General features: G+C 40.4%; 1 protein-coding gene across 1 annotated transcript; it reads left to right on the forward strand.

The window, feature by feature from the left end:
- The first annotated feature begins 1,351 nt into the window (after positions 1–1,351).
- Positions 1,352–18,919, forward strand: sh3tc1 (SH3 domain and tetratricopeptide repeats 1). The gene is made up of 19 exons (XM_022747887.1): positions 1,352–1,430; positions 2,672–2,725; positions 4,962–5,092; positions 6,119–6,224; positions 6,409–6,549; positions 6,624–6,822; positions 6,945–7,021; positions 8,231–8,426; positions 8,707–8,837; positions 9,938–9,976; positions 10,071–11,432; positions 12,800–12,940; positions 13,029–13,250; positions 13,334–13,514; positions 13,666–13,816; positions 14,961–15,083; positions 15,201–15,351; positions 15,507–15,703; positions 17,951–18,919. Exons 1-19 carry the CDS (start codon positions 1,427–1,429, stop codon positions 18,212–18,214), a joined length of 3,870 nt encoding a protein of 1,289 aa, XP_022603608.1. The 5' UTR covers positions 1,352–1,426; the 3' UTR covers positions 18,215–18,919.
- The last annotated feature ends 1,225 nt before the right edge of the window (positions 18,920–20,144 follow it).

Genomic DNA, 20,144 nt, shown 5'->3' on the forward strand with positions numbered 1-20,144 from the left:
TCTGGGTTAAACGCTGTGAAAAACATAAAAGACAGTGAAACAGACAGTTTAGGACACAGACAGTGGTTCGGTCACAGGAGGAGTTTTATTTGTTCAGTGAGTGATTATTAACCTGAAAACTGTGCACTTGAATTCTGAGGAGAGAACTTTTCAAAGCTGAATCTCACAGAAAATTAAATAATTATCGTTTGAGTTTAGATTCATATGCACACGCTGAACAGTCTGAACAGTCTGAACAGTCTGAACAGGAGTAAGAAGAAACAATAAAATACTGATCAGGGTTTGGGTCTGTGTCAATAAAGTGTCCAAGTCAAGTTAACCAGAGTAAAACAGGAAACTAAGTGAATGTAATTTCAAATTAATAGTGATGTTAAGATTGTCATTTTATTCACAGTAAATTTAGTCATAACATATACAGGACATAAAAATACTGACTCCATCTCCCACCCAAAACAACCCCTATAAATAAGAAACATAAAAATCAATAATACACCAGATATAATATATTTATAAAGTCAATAAATTCAAGTGAATAAATTAACAAATTCATATAAATTATGAATACTTATAGTAAATTAACAAACACATGAATTAATAATCAGAGCAATTGCATAAATGTAATAGGAAAATGAATGAGTCATATACAAAATGTACTGAACAAATGAACCAAAATAGAAAATAAAATAAATGAAAAGATGGATAAGGAAATAAAAGAAAAGAAAACGATTTAAATATAAAAAAACAAAAAAGTCCAAGTCCCCTCAATTCCTCCCACACACACCCCTATAAATAAATCTCAGAACTGTTTTATTTATTTTGCTATTAATCTTGTTATAATTTTTTTTTTCAAGAGATCAGGCTCTAAAGCTTTTTGTCTCACTTTTTTTTTGCACTTTTTGGTATGAATTACCCGAATATGTTTTCCATTTCTTCTTCTTTATTTTTATATTTGTGCCTAAAGCTTAACATGATAATGTTTTGAAAAATATATTCTTTTTATTTTAAGTTTCAATAATTATTCTAACAACAAATAATTAACACACTCGATTACTAAAGCTATATTCATTGAAGCAGACTACTGCGAATGGGCTACAAGAAACTAGGCTATAATTTATTTTGTTATTTAGTTTATAGTTTAGTCAAATATATTAAAACAATCTCCTCAAAAAATAAGATGCAAACTTGTGAATTCTCTATTTTCTGACACGTTTTTGTCAACATGACCTTTATTTTGAAAAGAAGCAGCAGGGCAGTTCCTGCGGTGAGCTTGACACTGAGACACAAGTTTTGCCGCCTGCATCTGGATGGTTGAGCAGGGCACATGATCCCGGTCGGACCGAGACACCAGGAGCCACAGGTACCGGAGAAAGAGCTGTACTGACGGCCAGCAGCACCGGGGACAGGAAGTCACGTCAGAACCAGCAGAATGGGTCTGTACTAATATTCTTATAATAATCAAAACAGCTGATTATTGCTCACATACAGCTCATGTCACGTGGTAAATCTAATGTTCCAGTATGTCAGTCAACTGATACAGCTCCAGTGGATGTTACAGGGACTGATAATGGAACAGCTGATGGCAGGAAATAATCAATCAATAACAACTTTGATAATTATTCATATGTAAACCTCCAAACATCAACTGGAGCCGGGAGTTATAAAATGATGAAGTTATTATTATTAATATATCAATCAATTAATCAATCAGACTTTATTCATATAGGACTTTTCCTGCAGGTTAGTGCAGTTTCAAAGTGTTTCAAGAGGTCAAGAAAGAAAGTGACACTGAGATACAGTAAAATAGATTTAAAAAGCTACTGTACAATAACTTAACAAACAAAAACAAACGTAACAAAATGAATAATTAAAGAACAGATAAAATACAATTTACAAAATATTTACAATATAATTGTGTATAATTACAATTACAACATAGTCAGCTGTGATGAGATTAAATTACCACAACTACTGTGAGTGTTCTCCTCTCTCACAAAAATCAGTTAAAATATCTACATTATAAAATATCTTAAATATTTTAAGGTACATTGACATTTACGAAGTAACCCTCAATTATCTCTTAATTTTTATCTTAAAATGGATTTTCAGTTAAGATGTTTAACATTAATACCTTCATGGATTTAAGACATTTCATTTTGTTTGGTCAGTTTTAACCAGGCCGCTAACTTAAACCATGCAGATAATCCATTAAACTACATTAATCCATTACTTTATGCATTGATTAATCCCTTAAAATTACATTACAAAAGACCTTATTGACATTATTTTTAATGGGTCAATGAATGTAAGGTAAATAAAGAGACTTCACTCTGATAGTGACAGTCTCTTCCGGAAGCTGTCCGACACGACCACAGTCTGATCTGAGAGCAGTCGTTGGGGGAGAGGGGTCTCCCACACGGAGTCTGTCCTGCTGGGTCAGAGGTCAAACCCACAACCTTCCTGTCACTCCACTGAACGTTTAGGCCACTTTACAATGTCCGGAATGATTAAGTTGCTCTTGACGTGGCTCTGACTGACACTGTTGTAGATGTGGTGAACGTCGCTTGTTGTGATTCCTGTTGGTGACAGAAACACAGGTGAAGACAGGTCAGTCATAAGAGCTGTAGTAGTGATACTGTGTGACTCCAGCTGTGCTCTGTAATGTTTTGAACAGATGCTGTCAGTGTGAAGGGAACTCCGTCAACATGTGAGGAGAACGTCCCGGCAGGTAACTTCAGTCTGTCATTATGATGTCATTAGTGATGCAGAGATAAAAAAAAAAAGCACCTGATGTAATGCCTCTGTTGATTTAGGGGCATATGGAGCTTTTGACTGTATGTTGGTGATGTTCCACTGGCTGTCGCCTGTCATTCTTGTTCCACCTGCAGATACCACTGCTTACCGTCTGGCATATGCCATCTGTGTGCCAGTCTTATATGTGTCTGATGCCATTGGGAAGTGGCATGTGACACCATGTCCCCCTTTTTGCTGGCAGCCATCAGTGTATATAGTCAGTACAGGTCACTGTGTACTGCCCATTAGAGGTTGATATTTATATTCAAGATAAAAACAGAGCAAATGTACCATGATGCATTGCTGTCAGTGGCTCTGTCAAAGGGTCATGAGAGTAAACACATGACCTGTAAAACAGACTCAGAGGAAAATCATGTGACAGAATCTGAAGTGGTTTATACCTTGAACCTGTGAGTTCCTCCAAAGTCACTCATTAATCTGAGAGTCGGTCACAGTGTCATCATCGAGTCGAATTACTGCATGGGTTTATAGAACAGGAGCAGTGTGGAGTTTAATCATGGTGTGAATCAGTCTCATGGTTTAAATCTAACAACAACAGCCACAATCATTCATCACATGAGAAGGTGGTCATATTGTCAACTGTTGGTCAGAAACATGACAGGTCTCATTGTCCATCAGAGCGTATCAGGTATCTGTAAAGGAAACTGAGTTAGCAGGATTAACACAGATCTATTATATGTTATACCACTATCAAGAAAGGACAATAACTCATTTTAATAACCACTTTTATAATTATTAGGTATTTGATTGATTTATATGTATAAATACAGCAGAAAGTGAGGCCCGGAAATCTGAGACCACCTTCCTAAAAAGAGATTCGGACCCCACTATATCAACATATATGCCAGTACTGATATGTTGGTGGTAAACTAAAATCTTTAAAGCAGACGTGCAAATTAAAGGGGCCAACAAGAGACAGATTATTCTAAAACATTAAAACACTCAACAACTTCAGGCTTCTTGTTTTCCATTCTCTCCCTCTGAAATAACTCCAGTGGATTAGGATTTAATTCTTTTAGGGAGTCCGAAAAGAAAGAGTGAGCAACAACAGTCATGCACAGTCATTAAGACATTATTCTGACATTATTCTGACTTTATTATAACATAATTATGACATAATTCTGACATTATTTTGACTTTATTATGACATGTTTATGACATCATTTTGACATCATTATGGCATTATTATGACATTATTCTAACATTCTGATATTATTCTGACTTTATTATGAAATTTTTATGACATCATTATGACATTATTCTGACTTTATTATGACATTATTCTGACATTATGGTGATTTTATTATGGCATAATTATGACGTCATTATGACATTCTAACATCATTCTGACATTATTGTGACATTATTCTAAAATCATTCTGAGATTATTATGACACAATTATGACATGATTATGACATCATTCTTACATTATCATGACATTATTCTGACTTCATTATTACGTAATTATGACATTATAACATTATAACATTATGACATTATTCCGACATCATTATGACATTATTCTAACACAATTCTGACATTATTTTGACATTTGTATGATATTATTCTGACATCATTATGACATTATCCCGACATTATTATGACATCATTCTTACATTATTCTGACTTCATTATTACATAATTATGACATTATGACATTATTCTGACATCATTCTGGTATCATTATGACATTAGTTTGACATTAATCTGAAATTTTTCTGACATAATTCTGACATTATTATAACATCATCAAGACATCATTCTGACATTATTATTACATAATTATGACATCATTATGACATTATTCCGACATTATCTGACATTTGTATGACATTATTATGACATTATTCGTACATTATTATGACTTTATTATGACATAATTATGACCCTATTCTGACATTATAATGACATGATCCAGACATTAATCTGACAATTTTATGACATTATTATGACATTTTTCCAACATTATTCTGACATTATTCTGACATCATTCTGACTGTGTTCTGACTGTTCTCTGTTCTGCCTGTGTTCTTACTGGGTTCTTACTGTTTTCTGTTCTCTGCCTGTTCTCTGTGTTCTGGCTGTTCTCTGACTGCTCTCTGTGTTCTGTCTGTTCTCTGCCTGTTCTCTGACTGCTCTCTGTGTTCAGCTCTGCCTGTGCAGCTGGAGCTGGTCAGAGGTCCTGAGCGTCTTCCTGCAGACGACCAGTTAAAGGAAATGTTGAGAGGGAAACTGCGTGTTCTGCAGGTCGACAGCACCAAGGTCAACGCTCTCTTCATGGTACAGCTCATGACAAACACACACACACACACACACACACACACACACACACACAAACAGAAACACACACACACACACACACACACACACAGAAACACACACACACACACACACAAACAGAAACACACACACACACACACACACACAAACAGACACACACACACACACACACAAACAGAAACACACACACACACACACACACACACACACACAAACAGAAACTGTCCTTTTAAACTGTAAAACAGGCGACTTCCTGCAGCAGTGAGCTGCATGAATGAAAAATGAATAATAATAATAATAACTTTATAGCGCCTTTCAAGGTACCCAAGGCCACCTTACAGGGTTAAGTGTTTTGTTGCTTTATGGATGTGAGGTTAACTCTTGTGCTGAGCTGCACCTGTGTAAAGAGACGTGTGTGTGTCAGGAGTTTTGCAAAACTGAATTCAGTATACAGTCAGTAAAAAACCAGTGATCACTCACAGTCACTGTTAAAGATTCTTCCTAAAGAACAGAGGCTGTGGTCAAAAACCTGGTCTTAAGATTTTTAAGCAGGTCCTGCAGCTTCTGTTCAGCAACATGTTCCAAATATTAGAAGAATATTCCTCCGAGTAACGTTGTCTTTGTTACAGTCGAAATTGTGAAATGTGCCTTAAAGACATGCTGTGTTACCTAGATACGGGGATGGGCTGCATCATCAGCCCACGCTTTGTTTTCCTTTTTAGTTGAGCGGTGGGTAAGAGTGGTAAAAGTGGGTACCTGTTAATGCGCTCCTTATTCGTTAAGCTCCTCAACTCCAGAGTAACGTTAAAGGGAACGTGTGGTTTCTGTTTTGTTTTTGTATGATAAGATAGAGCCGTCCAACCGGGCATGGGAAAGGTGAAGTGTAGTGAGTTAATAAACCACGAGTATTGTGGTAGTTTTTCCCTCCTCTGCTTTTCTTCACTCTCTCCAAACTACTTCAACCCAAATACACCGACCCAAACTGAGTGTCTGTAGTCATGACATCTTTCTTGTCTCTGTCTGCAGGAGCTGTCTGCTCACGTCATCTCCATCAACAGTGAAGAAAAAGTTATTTATGTAAGATTCAAAACATTTGAGGAGATATGGAAGTTCACCACATATTACACTACAGGTATGTTTGTAATGAAATAAAATAATATAGTTGTCAGTGGCATCTTTTGCAATATTTTGAACTATCTGTACTAATGCAACAGTGCTAAACTAATAATGATAATTATTACATCATATTAAAGCTGTATGTCTGTTTCATAGTAAAATATGATCATCACTTTTCTGCTCCTCCTCCTCTCCTCCAGGTTTCCTGGGTCAGTGTATGGAGAGTTTGTTGTTGGACCAGACGTTCTGGCTCAGTTCTTTAGAGGACGACGTTGCTATTGAAGTTTCCATTCAGGAGGAAACGCTCAACCTTATCTACAAACGCATCCTCATGCAGGAGGGTAGGTGATGAAGAGAAAGGGCAGTGTGTTACAAATGCTAAGACAGACACAATAACCTCACTCTCTTTCCTTAGGTTCGTTGTTTGCTAGTTGCAGTGCCAACCAGATGTTTGACAGCTCCATCTCTGGTGGAGACCTGTACCTGGAGCAGGGAGACATAGCCCAGTTTGAGCCTCCCTTCATGGGCTCAGGTTGGACTGTTCTCTGCCTAGCTGATGGAGCCCGGGGCACTGCACCCAAACCTGCTCTGGAGCCAGTCATTCCTTTTCATCAGTGAGTCACCTGTACACACAGAGCTGTGTGGACTCAACACATCTCATAGGATCTCACACTGACCTGATCGTACAGTAGACAGGCGCTGTTCTGCTCTGGTCTAATAATCCATGTATTCACAGGTGGTTTCTCAAATCCTGTTCTGAGAGCATTTTAGTTGGAGATGGCAAACCTGCCTGTGACTTCCCTCTGCAGTTTGGTAAGAGCAGTAAAAGCTATGGAGGGTGGTTTCAACATATAAAACATATAAACATATAAAAAAGAGAGAAATGCCCTTATATAACTTAGAATCATGTTCATAATTAAGTGTTTACGTATAACTTTATAGTACTGTAGGACCACTGTTTTAACATTTCAGTTTTATTTTATCATTTCAGCTTTCTTCAGGAATTACATTTTGACTGCAACTTTAACTTTTTTACAGTATTTCAACAATTCCAAATGTTTTAACTGCATCATTATTATCATTATTATTAGTAGTATTATTAGTATTATTAGTAGTAGTAGTAGTAGTAGTAGTATAGACTTAGATGATTTAACTCCAATTCATGCCTGAAGTTTAGGTGAATCTTCAAATCTTTTTACTTCAGATGGTACTTCGGCTTTGCTAAGGGCTTATATTAAAGGGTCAATATAGTATAGAGGGAGATGTCCATGTGTTGTTTGATTATAAAGCAGGTCTAGGTTCTATTTTAATACTGTGACTGTATTAAAGCGCTTGGTCCACAGAGAAATGCACACAGCCTGTATTCAGAAACTGAGCATTAAAACCAGCCGTCAGGACTTCTGGAACTTTGTGATGTCACAACAAAGCAGTCACCACTCTCACTGCACAACCTTGTAGGATTTGGTTTCTCTGAGTGTTTACCTGAAATCTGCAATATTCTGTGGATCACGCAGAAAACAGTCAGCCAATCAGAAGAAACGCTCAGAGCCTGAGGTTGGTGACTGTCTTGTTGTGACATCACAAAGTTCCAGAGGTTTCTGATTGGCTCACTGACCTGTTGTTAGTTGAGCTCCAGGGAGAGGCCAGAGGAGATGTAAAACTACATTTAGATGGTTTTTGGTTCTTAAAACCACGAATATAACTTCTTATGGCTCAACACTTCAAATAAAACACAGAAGAGGAAAATACGGAGCGTTAAACTACCATTTCAACCAGGAATTACATTTTAACTGCCATTTAACTTTAACTTTTTTATAGTATTTCAACAATATAGTGAAATCATAGTATTTCAACAATATAGTGAAATTTTCCTTGTTCAACTGACAGTTCAACTGCTGTCATCAGTTTGATACAGTATATGAAGAGCTTACAGCAGCCCTCTCTACAGTTATCAGTGATATGTTATGTTTAGTGTTTCCTGAAGAGAATTAAAAGCCTTAATGTTCACTCTGCTCTGTTCAGCCAGGGGCACCTGTGTGGCCACAGAGGAGTATGATGCTGAGGGCCCAGATGAGCTGAGCATGGAACTAGGTGATCGCATCATCATTGTGGGACTCCTGGTGTCTTGTTTTGATTGGTTCACAGGGAGAAAGGAGGCGACAGGAGAAGTGGGTCTGGTCAAGACGAGCCTAGTGAAACCGTCCACTGACATTTGCGAGTGGGTGTATCACCGATATTAATTATATGTCATCTATTATATAGTATATGAAGCCTTTGGAATTATCTTCACTTATGTTTAAGTTTGTGTTAAAATCTGATCAGATCTTCATCGAAGTAACAATAATGAACAAACCCAATCTGTTTGAACTAATAACAAACAAATCAGTGTGTTCTTGTCAGGTGGCCAGTTAATGCAGAAAAACGGGCCGTTCCAAAGGCTTCACATGTTTTCTTGTCACTGTTTACAACAGGATTATATGCTGTTCTCTTCTCTGCAGCTCAGCAGATATTTTTTTGGAGAAAGAGGACGGGACGTTCTTCAGTCTGCAGGAGGACAGAGTCATAGAGGAGACGACGGCTTTACTGAAGAAGAGATCTCAAGAAGACACTGGTCACAACTACAAACTGGGTAAGAGAGGCTGCAGTGCTGATGTTCAGCAGGTGTAAAGTTTACCATGTTCCCCATTTTACTTTAGTGTGTTAGCATGCTAATTAGCACTAAACACTCCAGTCCAGCTGAGGCTGATGGGTCATAAACTTTGCAGGTATTTGCTCGTGAACCAAAGGATTACTGTAGTTTCCTGCATAAATATATGAGCCTAATTTCATGGCAGTCCATAGTTGTCAAGATGCTTCAGTAGAAGTCAAAACCAGTCAGCTGTGTGATCGTGCTAGTCATTAGGATTCATCCTCTGGGGATGATGAAGATGTCGACATCCTCTGACCACACGTCTAATGGATCAAAACTCTAATAACTGTGTTATAAGACAGAAATCTGTTGAATGTATTCTCACCTCTGATAAAACAAAAGTAACACACTGTTATGAACAGGGATGATCCGAAGAACCTACTTTTTAATTGGAATTGGCTCACGGCAGCAGTGTTAAGGTTGTTTCTTCTATACCTGAAGAGACCAGGGAGTGAAATGAGCAGAATCCACCACACACACACACACACACAGAGCAGAAAAGACATGGAGGAGAACAGACTCTGGGTTAATGTGAGCTCAGCTCAGGCATCATGACAACCAGACTCACAAAACAGGCTTTTGGCCATAACTCACAAATTCATTCAGTAATTAAGGCACAATTTAACAAAAATGTCTATACGGATGAAAAGATCAAGAGAAGACATTTTATATCCAAAAGGTCAAAGGTCAACTTCACATTGACATCATAATGACATCAAATTGTAACTGTAACTCAGGAAGGAGAGGTTGTGACCACATGTCCTGTAACTTAGCTGGTTGAAACAACCACGAGGAGGTGATTCCAGTTTTATTGTATTTCAATTTTTCATTTGCGGCTGTGAGGAAGTGATGAACTCCCAACAATGCAGCTCCTCCCTATGTGACCTCTTGTCAGTCTGAACATGTTCGAGGAAGCTCACTGATGTGCCGGACCGTTCTTGATTTATGAAACCAATGTTTAAAACATTTTACAATTGGATTTGAGCTGAATTGTTGTTTTCAGGAAGTTGTCTCATTCACTTTTTCTTGTTCAATCTCAGATGTTATCAGTTGCCAAGACTCTGAGAAGAAACCATTAAGTAAGTGTTTCTGCTTAAATGTCATATGAACATGTTTTTTATTTGTCTCTTCTTTAGTTGAGTTTTGCTTGTTCCATCCATTTCTCTGTTGCAGTCAGCTGTTTGAGTGAAGCTGAGACTCAGCAGACTGAGCTGAAGATGAACATTCAGAGGCTTCTGGATCAGGGAAAAGACTCAGCACCAGATCTCACTGTGACTATGAAACGGTCTTTGGAGGACTCGGTTCCGTCTACAGAGGCTGAAGACCCGAGCCCCCCCCGTTTCACCGTTCACCCGATTGTAGAAGGAAACAACAACACTGAAAGCTTCATTCCCCTCTTCTCTTTTCTGGAGGGACAGCTCTACAAAGCAGAGTTTGGCGTCCTGTACGGTCTCAACTCTGAACTCCTCACCTCCTCCACCTTCTCTGGTCACTCTGACGAGGATCAGCTGATCGCTTTCCTTGCTGTTGCCAGGGAAACAGCCAGGAAGAAGCGACTCTTCTGGTCACAGACTCGTTTGTGCTTCCTGTTGGGTAAGCTCTGCGCCGGGAGGTCAAAGTTCAGCCAGGCTCGGGTTTACTTTGAGGAAGCCCTCAGCGTTCCACGAGAGGGCTTCAGGGACCTCAAGCTGTTGGCCAGCATCTATTCCAACCTGGCCGCCATTTACCTGCTGCAGAAAAACACAGACAACTTCTTTGCTGTGACTCAACGACTCGTTGCCTTGATCCTGGGAATCCCAGACTGCCTGCAGAGCTTAGAGGACAATTCTGCTCTTAAATACATCCTCAAGAAAGCTGTGCTCTCCCACAACAGAAGGGCAGAGGCCCGGGCTTGTTACCTGTTGGCAAAGCACCACTGGACCCACGCCGATGGGGCTCAAGCTGTCCCCTATCTTGAGAGACTACTTGTTCTTTGTGCTGAAGCTCAAAGAACATGGAGCATCTCTCTGAGTCATGGATACCTCAGCCTGGGGAAGCTCTACAGTCAACTCTGCCTCCCCCACCTCAGCGTCAGTTCAGCAAGGAGAGCTTCTCTGCAGCCGTCTGCACAGCTGAGCGACTGTCTTCACAGCATGGGTCTGGTTCTGGACAATGTGCACAAACTGAATGGGATCACGGAGCAAGATGTCTCTGTCCCGCCTCAAGTGGCGCCATTTTTACACCAGGCCCTCTCATTCACCAAGTTCCAGGGAGGAGGGAAGAACCAACACCACACTTTGTTCCATCAGCTGACTGTGTGTCTCTGCCAGCTGTTTTATAAGCACAGAATGGTTGGCCACGCCATCCACCATATGCATCGCCTCATCAACAACAGTCCACCTTTACAGCAAGTCCCCATCTCTGTGCCAGAGAGAAACAGCGCCCTCATCTGGCTGGCATGGCTTCACATCGACGACCAACAGCCTGGTGTGGCTCTGGACATACTGGACTCGGTCCTGTCTTCAATGCCAGAGCACTGCACAACCCCCCTGGAGGGTCAGTGGATTTTTATGGTTACATGTTACAGCAAGATGAAACTTAAAATTATTACACAACTAGGGTTGCCACCCGTCTCGTAAAATATACAATTGTCCCGTTTCTTACACTTAAACACTGTTTGTCCCGTATTCCCAGTTGCCTTGAACTCAGCATCATCCAACCCGCATTCAGCCTCTTATGGCTAGTACTGGCCTGCCCATAGCGTTCGTTGGTTTGGTTGGTTAGTTTTAAGCACAAGGAATGATAGATCGTCAGTGACAGGGTGAGAGAAAGTGTGTTAATAAGTTAATTTGAAGTTTAAGTTAATAAAGTGTACGTTAAATAGCTAGTAATAAGCATCTGCCAACGTTGTGTTATGTGCATTTCATTGTGCAAACATTAATGTCTTATCTGTCGTATCTGCCTTTACACTAAGGTTTTGTGTTTGCAGATTATTTCTTAAAATTAGCACTGTGAAATGATGTGAGGATAACATGCTGTTTTTTTCATGGTCTCTCTGTCGCGCTCTGATGTTGGAGATGGAGTTCATTTGTCAACATTGACTGAAGTAAAATTTATTTGGAGTTTGTAACTTCAAAGATATCTATAAAGCTTATTTCTAAAAGACATTGGTTATAGAGCACTTTAAAGTATGAATCTTAAGACTTTATTAAAACAATGTTTAAAGTTATGATTTACCACAACTAGTGCCCCACCCCACTCTTGGGCCAGAGGTGATCGGGCCCCCGTGGAGCGGCGCCCCCACTGGAGGGGGCGTCCTTTATTTTTCTGCACGGAAAGGTGGCAACCCTATATACAGTTGTCAGTTATATGTCAGTCACATGTTTTATCAACAGGAGCACATGCTCATAATGGCTCCTGTGGTTAGCCTGTGTCCCGTGTCAGAGCATTGTGCCCATCCTCAGAGATTAAAGGAGCTATTTGTAGGTTTAGCTATTGCTACATAGCAACGTTTGCATTGACAACTGTTTACTTACCAGTCTTGCCAAGAACTTCAGCCAGGTAATAATACTCGACATATATTGCACTGTGGGTTGGACCTCGCTTCAGTCAGCAAGAAACAGACATCTCATATCATTTATTTATAAAGCTTCCAAACTACCTCACATCTCTTCCCTCATTTAAATCCAGTATCCACAGTAACTACTTCACCCTCGATATCCCTCATGTTCACACTAATATTGTCAGAACTGGTTTCAGGTACTATGCATACTAGAGTCTTACATTTCCCTTGGAGATTTTAAATCTTCACTATTTGATGTATTTTATGACTATTGTAAATGTTTTTGTTAATTCTTTGTGTCTTAGTTTGCTCCAGGCTGTGTCATTCATGCTTAAGTACATGTGTTTGACTGAACATGAAGGTGTGGTGCTCAACATGCGTGGTGTGGCACTCCGATGTATGGGCGACCTCCAGAGGGCGGCAGAGAGCTACCAGGCTGCCGTCGACATCTGCCAAGAGTATGAGGACCTGCCAAACTGGGCTGTAGCTCAGGCTAACCTCGGTAAGACCACACATGCTGTGTGACAGGTGGGTCCTCCGGCGGACTTCAGTCCTGTGAGGTGACATTGTCCTTCCTCGTCCTCATGAAGGGCTGCTGTGTCTGAAGGCGGGAGCTAGAGGCCTGGCTCAGAGGCACCTGACGGAGGCTGTGCAGCTGTTCTCAGAGCTGGATTCAGACGGTCACGAGGCGAACTTCATCACAGTGCTGCTGAAGCTTGGGCAGCTCTACGTGACGCAGCAGCAGGTGCACTATGGGAAAGGATGCTACGAGTGGGCTCTGCTGCTGGCTATCAACGCCAACCTGTTAGACTGTAGGTGCCTTTGTTCTGGTTTATATTCTGGGATCGTGCTGTGTCGTTTCAGTGATCTGTAACTGACTGTTGCTCGTTGCCAGGTCAGCTGACTGCAACCAGAGACCTGTGCTGTCTGTACGGCAGTGAGAGTCCAGACCAGGCCCAGTGCATCATCTACAACCAGCACCAGGTCCAGCTGCTGAGACGCACCGGAGACAGAGCACAGGAGGGGGACGCACTGGAGGCCGTCAGCCAGCTCTACCTCACTCTGGGCACAGAGAGGTGTGTGTGTGTGTGTGTGTGTGTGTGTGTGCGTGCGTGCGTGCGTGCGTGCGTGCGTGCGTGCGTGCGTGCGTGCGTGCGTGCGTGCGTGTGTGTGCGTCGAAGATGAATTTGAGTTGTTGAAATAATCTAAGTGTGTGAATGTTGTCAGGGCGTACAGGGCAGCTCTGGACTACACCAAGAGCAGTCTGGGTATTTTCATCGATCTGGGCTGCAGGGAGAAGGAGGCGTACGGCTGGCTGCAGGCCGGGAAGATCTATCACCTGCTGGGCCAGACTGAGCTGGTGGACCTTTATGTTCAGGTCTGAGAACACACAGTCTCTGTCTGTCAGTCTTTAAAGTACTGTTAGGTCTGAAATGGTGGATTTTTTTTTTGTTGACTTTTTTATTTTTGTATCATACCATTAGAGTGGTCTGTCCCACAAAATATGAAATATAAAAATCGAAATCCAGCAGCTCCATCCATCCACTAGCTTATCCTTTGAGGGTCGTGGGGGGGCTGAACCAATCCCAGCTGACATTGAATGAGAGGCAGGGGTACCACTTTACAAGACGACTACACTTATAAAGGGTTTATAAATGGTATACAGTTGGGTTATTAATTCGTTTTTTAACACTTTATAAAACATAAATAAACAATTATAAATAAGTTACAACAGTTTTCATACATCAACGCAGGCTCACTATTTGGCAAGATCAAGTTAATGCTTTCTACATATTAATCTTACTACTGACTTAGTACCATTTATAACTGGTAAAAGGAGCCTTATTGTAAATCATTTATATATCGTTTATATTTATATCATTTATTAACAAGTTACAATAAGGTCTCCAGCCTATCACAGAGCTGCTTCTAGCAACTAATATTTATAATCCAAATAAAACAAAACAACAAAAGCAAATCATTGATATTAAATATCTCTAGGTTAAAGCTCCATATTTTCTCTTCTGTGTTTTATTTGAAGTGTTGATCCATAAGAAGATATATTTGTGGTTTTAAGAGCCAAAAACCATCTCAGTGTAGTTTTACATCTCCTCTCTCAGGCTTCTCTCTGGAGCTCTAGTAACAACAGGTCAGTCAGCCAATCAGAAGAGAGGAGGCTCTCTTCCGATTGGCTGACTGTTACTGACTGTATAGCAGATTTCAGGTAAACACTCCTGCAAGGTTGGATGGTGGGTCCAAGTGGGCGGAGTTTGGGGCTGTTGAGTTACCACAGTCTTTCTGTCAGCTCTAACCCGTCTTAACTTTGTCCTGCACTGCCGCCATATGATTGGCTGATTGGATAATTGCACAAATCCTAAAAACTGGTGTGTATTAGAAAACTGTACTTTTTCCGGAATGTGTTCATGGGACCCTGAAGATCTGCTGCCATTGACAGGTAAACTAAAACTCACACTGAGAAGTTTCAGAATAAAAGCCTGTGTTTCTGCTGATGTCCCTGTCAGGTAGCTCAGGACGTCGCTCTGAGCATCGGAGACACCGGGTTCATCCTGAAGCTGCTGGAAGCTGCAGGAGACATTTTCTTCAACAGCTGCCAGGACAGAGACAAAGCCATCACCTTCTACAGGGTAGGTGCTGAAACTATAGCAATAAGAGTTCTGTTAAAGTGAGTCAGAATTATCCTTTAAGCCTTTCAAATTGTCCTGTTTGTGTGTGTGTGTGTGTGTGTGTGTGTGTGTGTGTAGGACCGAGCTCTGCCCATCGCAGTGAAGAGCGGCAGCGTTCACACCAGGCTGAGGCTGTGTAATAAACTGACTGAGGTGATGCTCAGTCTCCAGCTGTACGGGGACGCTGTGGAGTTTGCTCAGACCGCTCTGGACATCAGCATCACTCAGGGTACGAGAAACAACTCAACACAGACACTCAGCAGCTCTGTGGGTTTTTATCACAGGTAGTTGTTGGTATTTGTTGCTCTGAACCAAAGTGGTACACATGTGAGTTTCTCCTGATAGTTTGAAGTCCTGTGTTATGCGTTTGTGTTTTACATACAGGTGAGTGTCTGAATGAGCGGGTGGCCTACCACCGCCTGGCCTCTCTCTACCACCGCCTGGAGCAGTATGAACTTGCTGAACACCATTACCTGAAGACCCTGACCCTGTGTCCAGCACCTCTGCAGTTTGATGAGGAGACACTGTACTACGTCAGGGTCTACCAGACACTGGGGGACATCATCTTCTACGACCTGAAGGTGAGGGATCACGTAGCAGGTCACCTAGACAATGTGCCTCACAGTTTTGTTCAGAGTTCAGACTGAGGCCTACTTGAGCTGATGTGCCGCAAAATACCAATGATGTGCACCCCCAGACTGTATAGGTTACATCCAGAGTCCTGTCCCAGGTCAAGACCATCAAGTTGGAAGTCAGGACCAACATATCCCACGACTAACAAGTCCCATGTTCTAAAGTCTAAAGACCAGGGGTCAGATGCGTAAATGATGCGTACACATGAAGTGGTATTCATAAACACAGGATATTCACAGGGTTTTCCAAAGTGATCCATGTTACAGTGAAGTGGAAATACTAAATCAGAGACACGTAATTTAACACAAAATAAAATAACGGACTTCACGGAGCTTCATTCGTTATCATGATTATAAGTTTTACTGTTTACACAACTATAACAATTGAACAATCATAAACAACTAATGTTTGTGCTCAATGTTTCCTTCAGCATCGTTTAATGTTCTTATTCTCCACTGTGAGTCATTCTGTAACTGTTTCATACTATTAGAATATTGACTGATCACAGTGTTGGAGCCTCATTAAGACTCTCTGGTCCCAATAAACTTTACATTAGAGTAATTGTACTAAAGTAAAGTGATGAACGTTTGTACCTGTTTCACAATCAGTGAAATTCTTTTTCTCCTCTTCCTTCTCTGTGTCTGATCACTTGTGGTGGAGACAAACTGACTGATTATTGATGGCTGATCGTGGGAGTGGAAATGAGGCTCGTGCACATGCGCCCGAGTTCTCAATGAGTGAGATTTATAAAGTGGAACCATGCGTACACATGGCTTTATAATCCTGCTGAAAAGAATGTGTGTGTATGTTTCTGGTTATGTGCAACACGTAGTTTCAGTCATGAATCTACACTGAGTTTTATGCATCTGGCCCCTGAACTTTGTTTGAAGAACTTAACAAGTCATTCAGCATCAAAGATGAGTTCCAAGTCATTTCTGATTTTGTCAGTGAAATGCTGCACAGACAACAGGAAAGGCCCATCTCAACACAAAGTTAGCATAGTGCTAATCTTCATACTCCTTAACCCGCTCAGGGAGCTCTTGTTCCCTGTACGGAGGCATCTGCTTTTGTTATGATTTCACTTATTTATTCCTCTTTTTCCTAATAATTTCTCACCAATCTGTACATGTGACTATTGCTCGGCTGTTTCAGAACCATGGACAGAGCTGTTTGTTGTGTAGCTGTCACACAGTGATAGTTTTCACAGTTACCACCTCTTTGTTCTTTAGGCACTGTGGATGTTTTTATAATAGGGACAAATTATTTTCAGTTGTTCAGACTGAAGGACTTGTTGGTGTTGCTCTGTTCTTCTATTCATGCGTGTGCATCATAGACTGTAAATAAATATGGACGTAGTCTATGTGGTGTCACTCACAGGTTTCTGAAGAGCGGTTTTGAAGCTCAGAGAGAGCTGCTACACCGTCGCCATCTTGGCAGTGCCTGACTCTGCCCCTAACTCCCAACTAATCCTAAAATGGAAGCAAGATTTTTGTGCAAATGCTCACCCACCTGTCACACAAAGAGACCACGCCCATAATTATATATAAATTTAATCCTTAATCAAATGTAAACAGGTGAGTTATATAAACAGTTGTCATGAAGAAGGAAATTAGCTCTAGAGAACACTCTAGAGCTAATTTAGCTCTAGAAAACAGTTTTTGTACCAGGCTGTAAACATGCTTATTTCTGCTGTAAAGTTGGACATTTTAACATGGGAGTCTATGGGGACTGACTCACTGTTGGAGCCAGAGTCTAGTGGTCATTAGAGGAACTGCAGGTTTTGGTGTCGGCTTCAGTTTTCAGCCCTGGAGGTTGCTGCTTGGTGTGCATGAACATCTTTGCACTCATGCACACTACAAACAAAATGGGCACTCACTCATAAAAACATTGCTGCTCTCTACTCAGTACTAGAGTTCAAATTCCATAACAGCATATAACCTGAAAATAGAAAATTAAAATTAAAATATGCTTATTTTCTTGAAGATTAATATAAATAAACTAACTTAAATATAAATGAATCATGATCTCGAAATAACAGGATAAAAACAATGCAACCATATCCTCACTTGGCTTCCGTATTAATGTGTTTTTAACTGCTAAATTATATAAATTCTCTGCCGTATTTGTATCAAACACAACAGACCATTATATGACCAAATTTTTAAGGGCTGTGCATTTTGATGTTCTCTCTCCAGGACCCGTTCGATGCTGCAGGCTACTACCACCTGGCTCTGGCTGCAGCCATGGACCTGGGCAACAAGAGGTCTCAGCTGCAGCTGTGCACGCGCCTCGCCACCATCTACCACAACTTCCTCATCGACCGGGATCTGTCACTCTTCTTCTACCAGAAGGCGAGAGGCTTCGCTGCAGAGCTGAACGTGAGGAGGATTAATATCTCCCCAGATCAGCTTCACAGAAGCATCTCACAGGACAAGGCCACCGGAAAATTTTCTAACTAACTTCTTGATTGACGCACAAAGAAAAAAAAAAACCCCAGAAGATGGATGAGTGGATGTGTTGTTTCTTTTTTTTTAAAATCTTTTTCGCTTTTTTTCAGAAAAATCAGATTTAGAGAGAATGCCTGCATCAAGTTTACAGAGTCAACTGATCACAAAGGAGTTCCTATTTTTAAAGACCCTCTGTGGGGACGATGAAGATGAGGTTGCCACAGACTTGTTGTACTTTATGCACAAGATTCAACATTAGTGTCCTTCATTAATTCACATGAAATAAATCAATAGGTAAATGTCACAATGGGCAAAAAAGAAGTGAAACCTTCAACTCATCATATGTTATTTAAAAACAGGTTCTCAAGAGTGATGGAGAAGATATTTAAGGTTCAAGTTCTAAATGAGTTTTTCATTTTTTTATCCTTTGAAAAACAACAAAAAGGATATGTCAGGTCACATGTCAAAGTAATGTATATTTATAATCCAGTACATATACAAATATCCAGCGCGTATTGTTGTTTACCCATCACCCAACCAAAGCTAAACAAGAGGGAGTTTAGATTAGTTTCAGACCAACATTCATTAGTTTCCCATCCAGCGTTGTTTAAAATAAAACAACACCAGGCTGCACTACAACCACACACACCTCTACACATCAGACTGGTCGGTTATAACTCCATATAATAATAATAATAATAATAATAATAATAATAATAATAACAATAATAATAATAATAATATAAATCTTTGCAAATAGAACACTTTTCTAAACCCACATTACAAAGTGCTTTACACAAAGCAGCAAAATAAAACATGCAGGTCATATAAGGCAACAATTAAAATAAGCAATCAGAATTACAATGAAAGTGTCTTAGTATTATTAAAAATCAGTAAAAATCAATAAAACCAAAAAATGAAAAGTAGTCAATAAAATTAAGTAAAATCAGGAAAAGATTTAAAAGATGTAAAAAGAGATAACATGGAGACACCCACACAGTTTGTGCACCTACCATCCTGGGCGGGGCTCCATGTGCTTGCATTTATTATTCTGTTTCTGAGAGTGCAAAGCATGCACTGCACCCCCAGCTTAATATTCTGCACCCGGCCCTGTTTGGTGGAATCCTCCTGTAGCTGCATCCGGTCCGATCACACACTTACACTCTGCACACAAAAAGCTTTTTCCTCTGCAGAGAACAGTTCTCTCTTAATACCTGGTAAATCCATGCAGGTACACCTGGCATTTAAAGGGAATGGGAGATGAAAAAACTCTCCCATACAATCCTTTTGAACCATGCGCCTGCCGCTGAGACTGTTTCCTGCCGTTAAACTAGCTAAAGTGAACTTGGACACGCCCTAAATGCACTTGCTCCATGTGCTTAACGTCATGATTTTAGATGGTTAAAATAGGGCCTGCAGTATTTATAAGCTCAATAATCTCAGTCTGCTCCAGTAAAAATCTAAAGACACTAACAACCAAAACACAAACTCAAGTGAAACTGTTCTCTCGTCTTTCTAGAAAATATACAGTAATAAACTTTTTCAGTGACCTTGAGTAGCTGGTACAGATTTCGATGGATGCATACGATGAGATTTAATGTCTCCTGGTACTTAATGAACTACTGACACTGAATTCTCCTGATGGATTTAGTTAGAGGCTCTGTGACCAGCTCCGTTTTCTACCTGTATTTATTGAACCATCACAGCAGCTTGTGGACATGTGGAAATAAATTTAACTCAATCAATAAAAATATTAATATTATTCAGACTGTTCATGAGATTAAAGATATACAACTCAATGCATGTTAATCTGATTTTCCGTTTGAATGATTTTGATTTGAGCTGCTACAGATTGAAAATGTTCCAAAACCACATGTTGCCCATGTGTCAGCACGTGTTCCACACATTTCACATGTGAATTTAGCGTGTTTTCAAATGTTAA

The sequence above is a fragment of the Seriola dumerili genome, unplaced genomic scaffold, assembly GCF_002260705.1.
Source record: "Seriola dumerili isolate Sdu_G_001 unplaced genomic scaffold, Sdu_1.0 BDQW01000111.1, whole genome shotgun sequence".
NCBI classification, from domain to species: Eukaryota; Metazoa; Chordata; class Actinopteri; order Carangiformes; family Carangidae; genus Seriola; species Seriola dumerili.

Coding starts and splice junctions, on each gene's coding strand:
- sh3tc1 (XM_022747887.1), top strand. Junction 8,427..8,706: donor CCGTCCACTGACATTTGCGA/GTGGGTGTATCA, acceptor TCTTCTCTGCAG/CTCAGCAGATATTTTTTTGG. Junction 11,433..12,799: donor CTGCACAACCCCCCTGGAGG/GTCAGTGGATTT, acceptor CTGAACATGAAG/GTGTGGTGCTCAACATGCGT.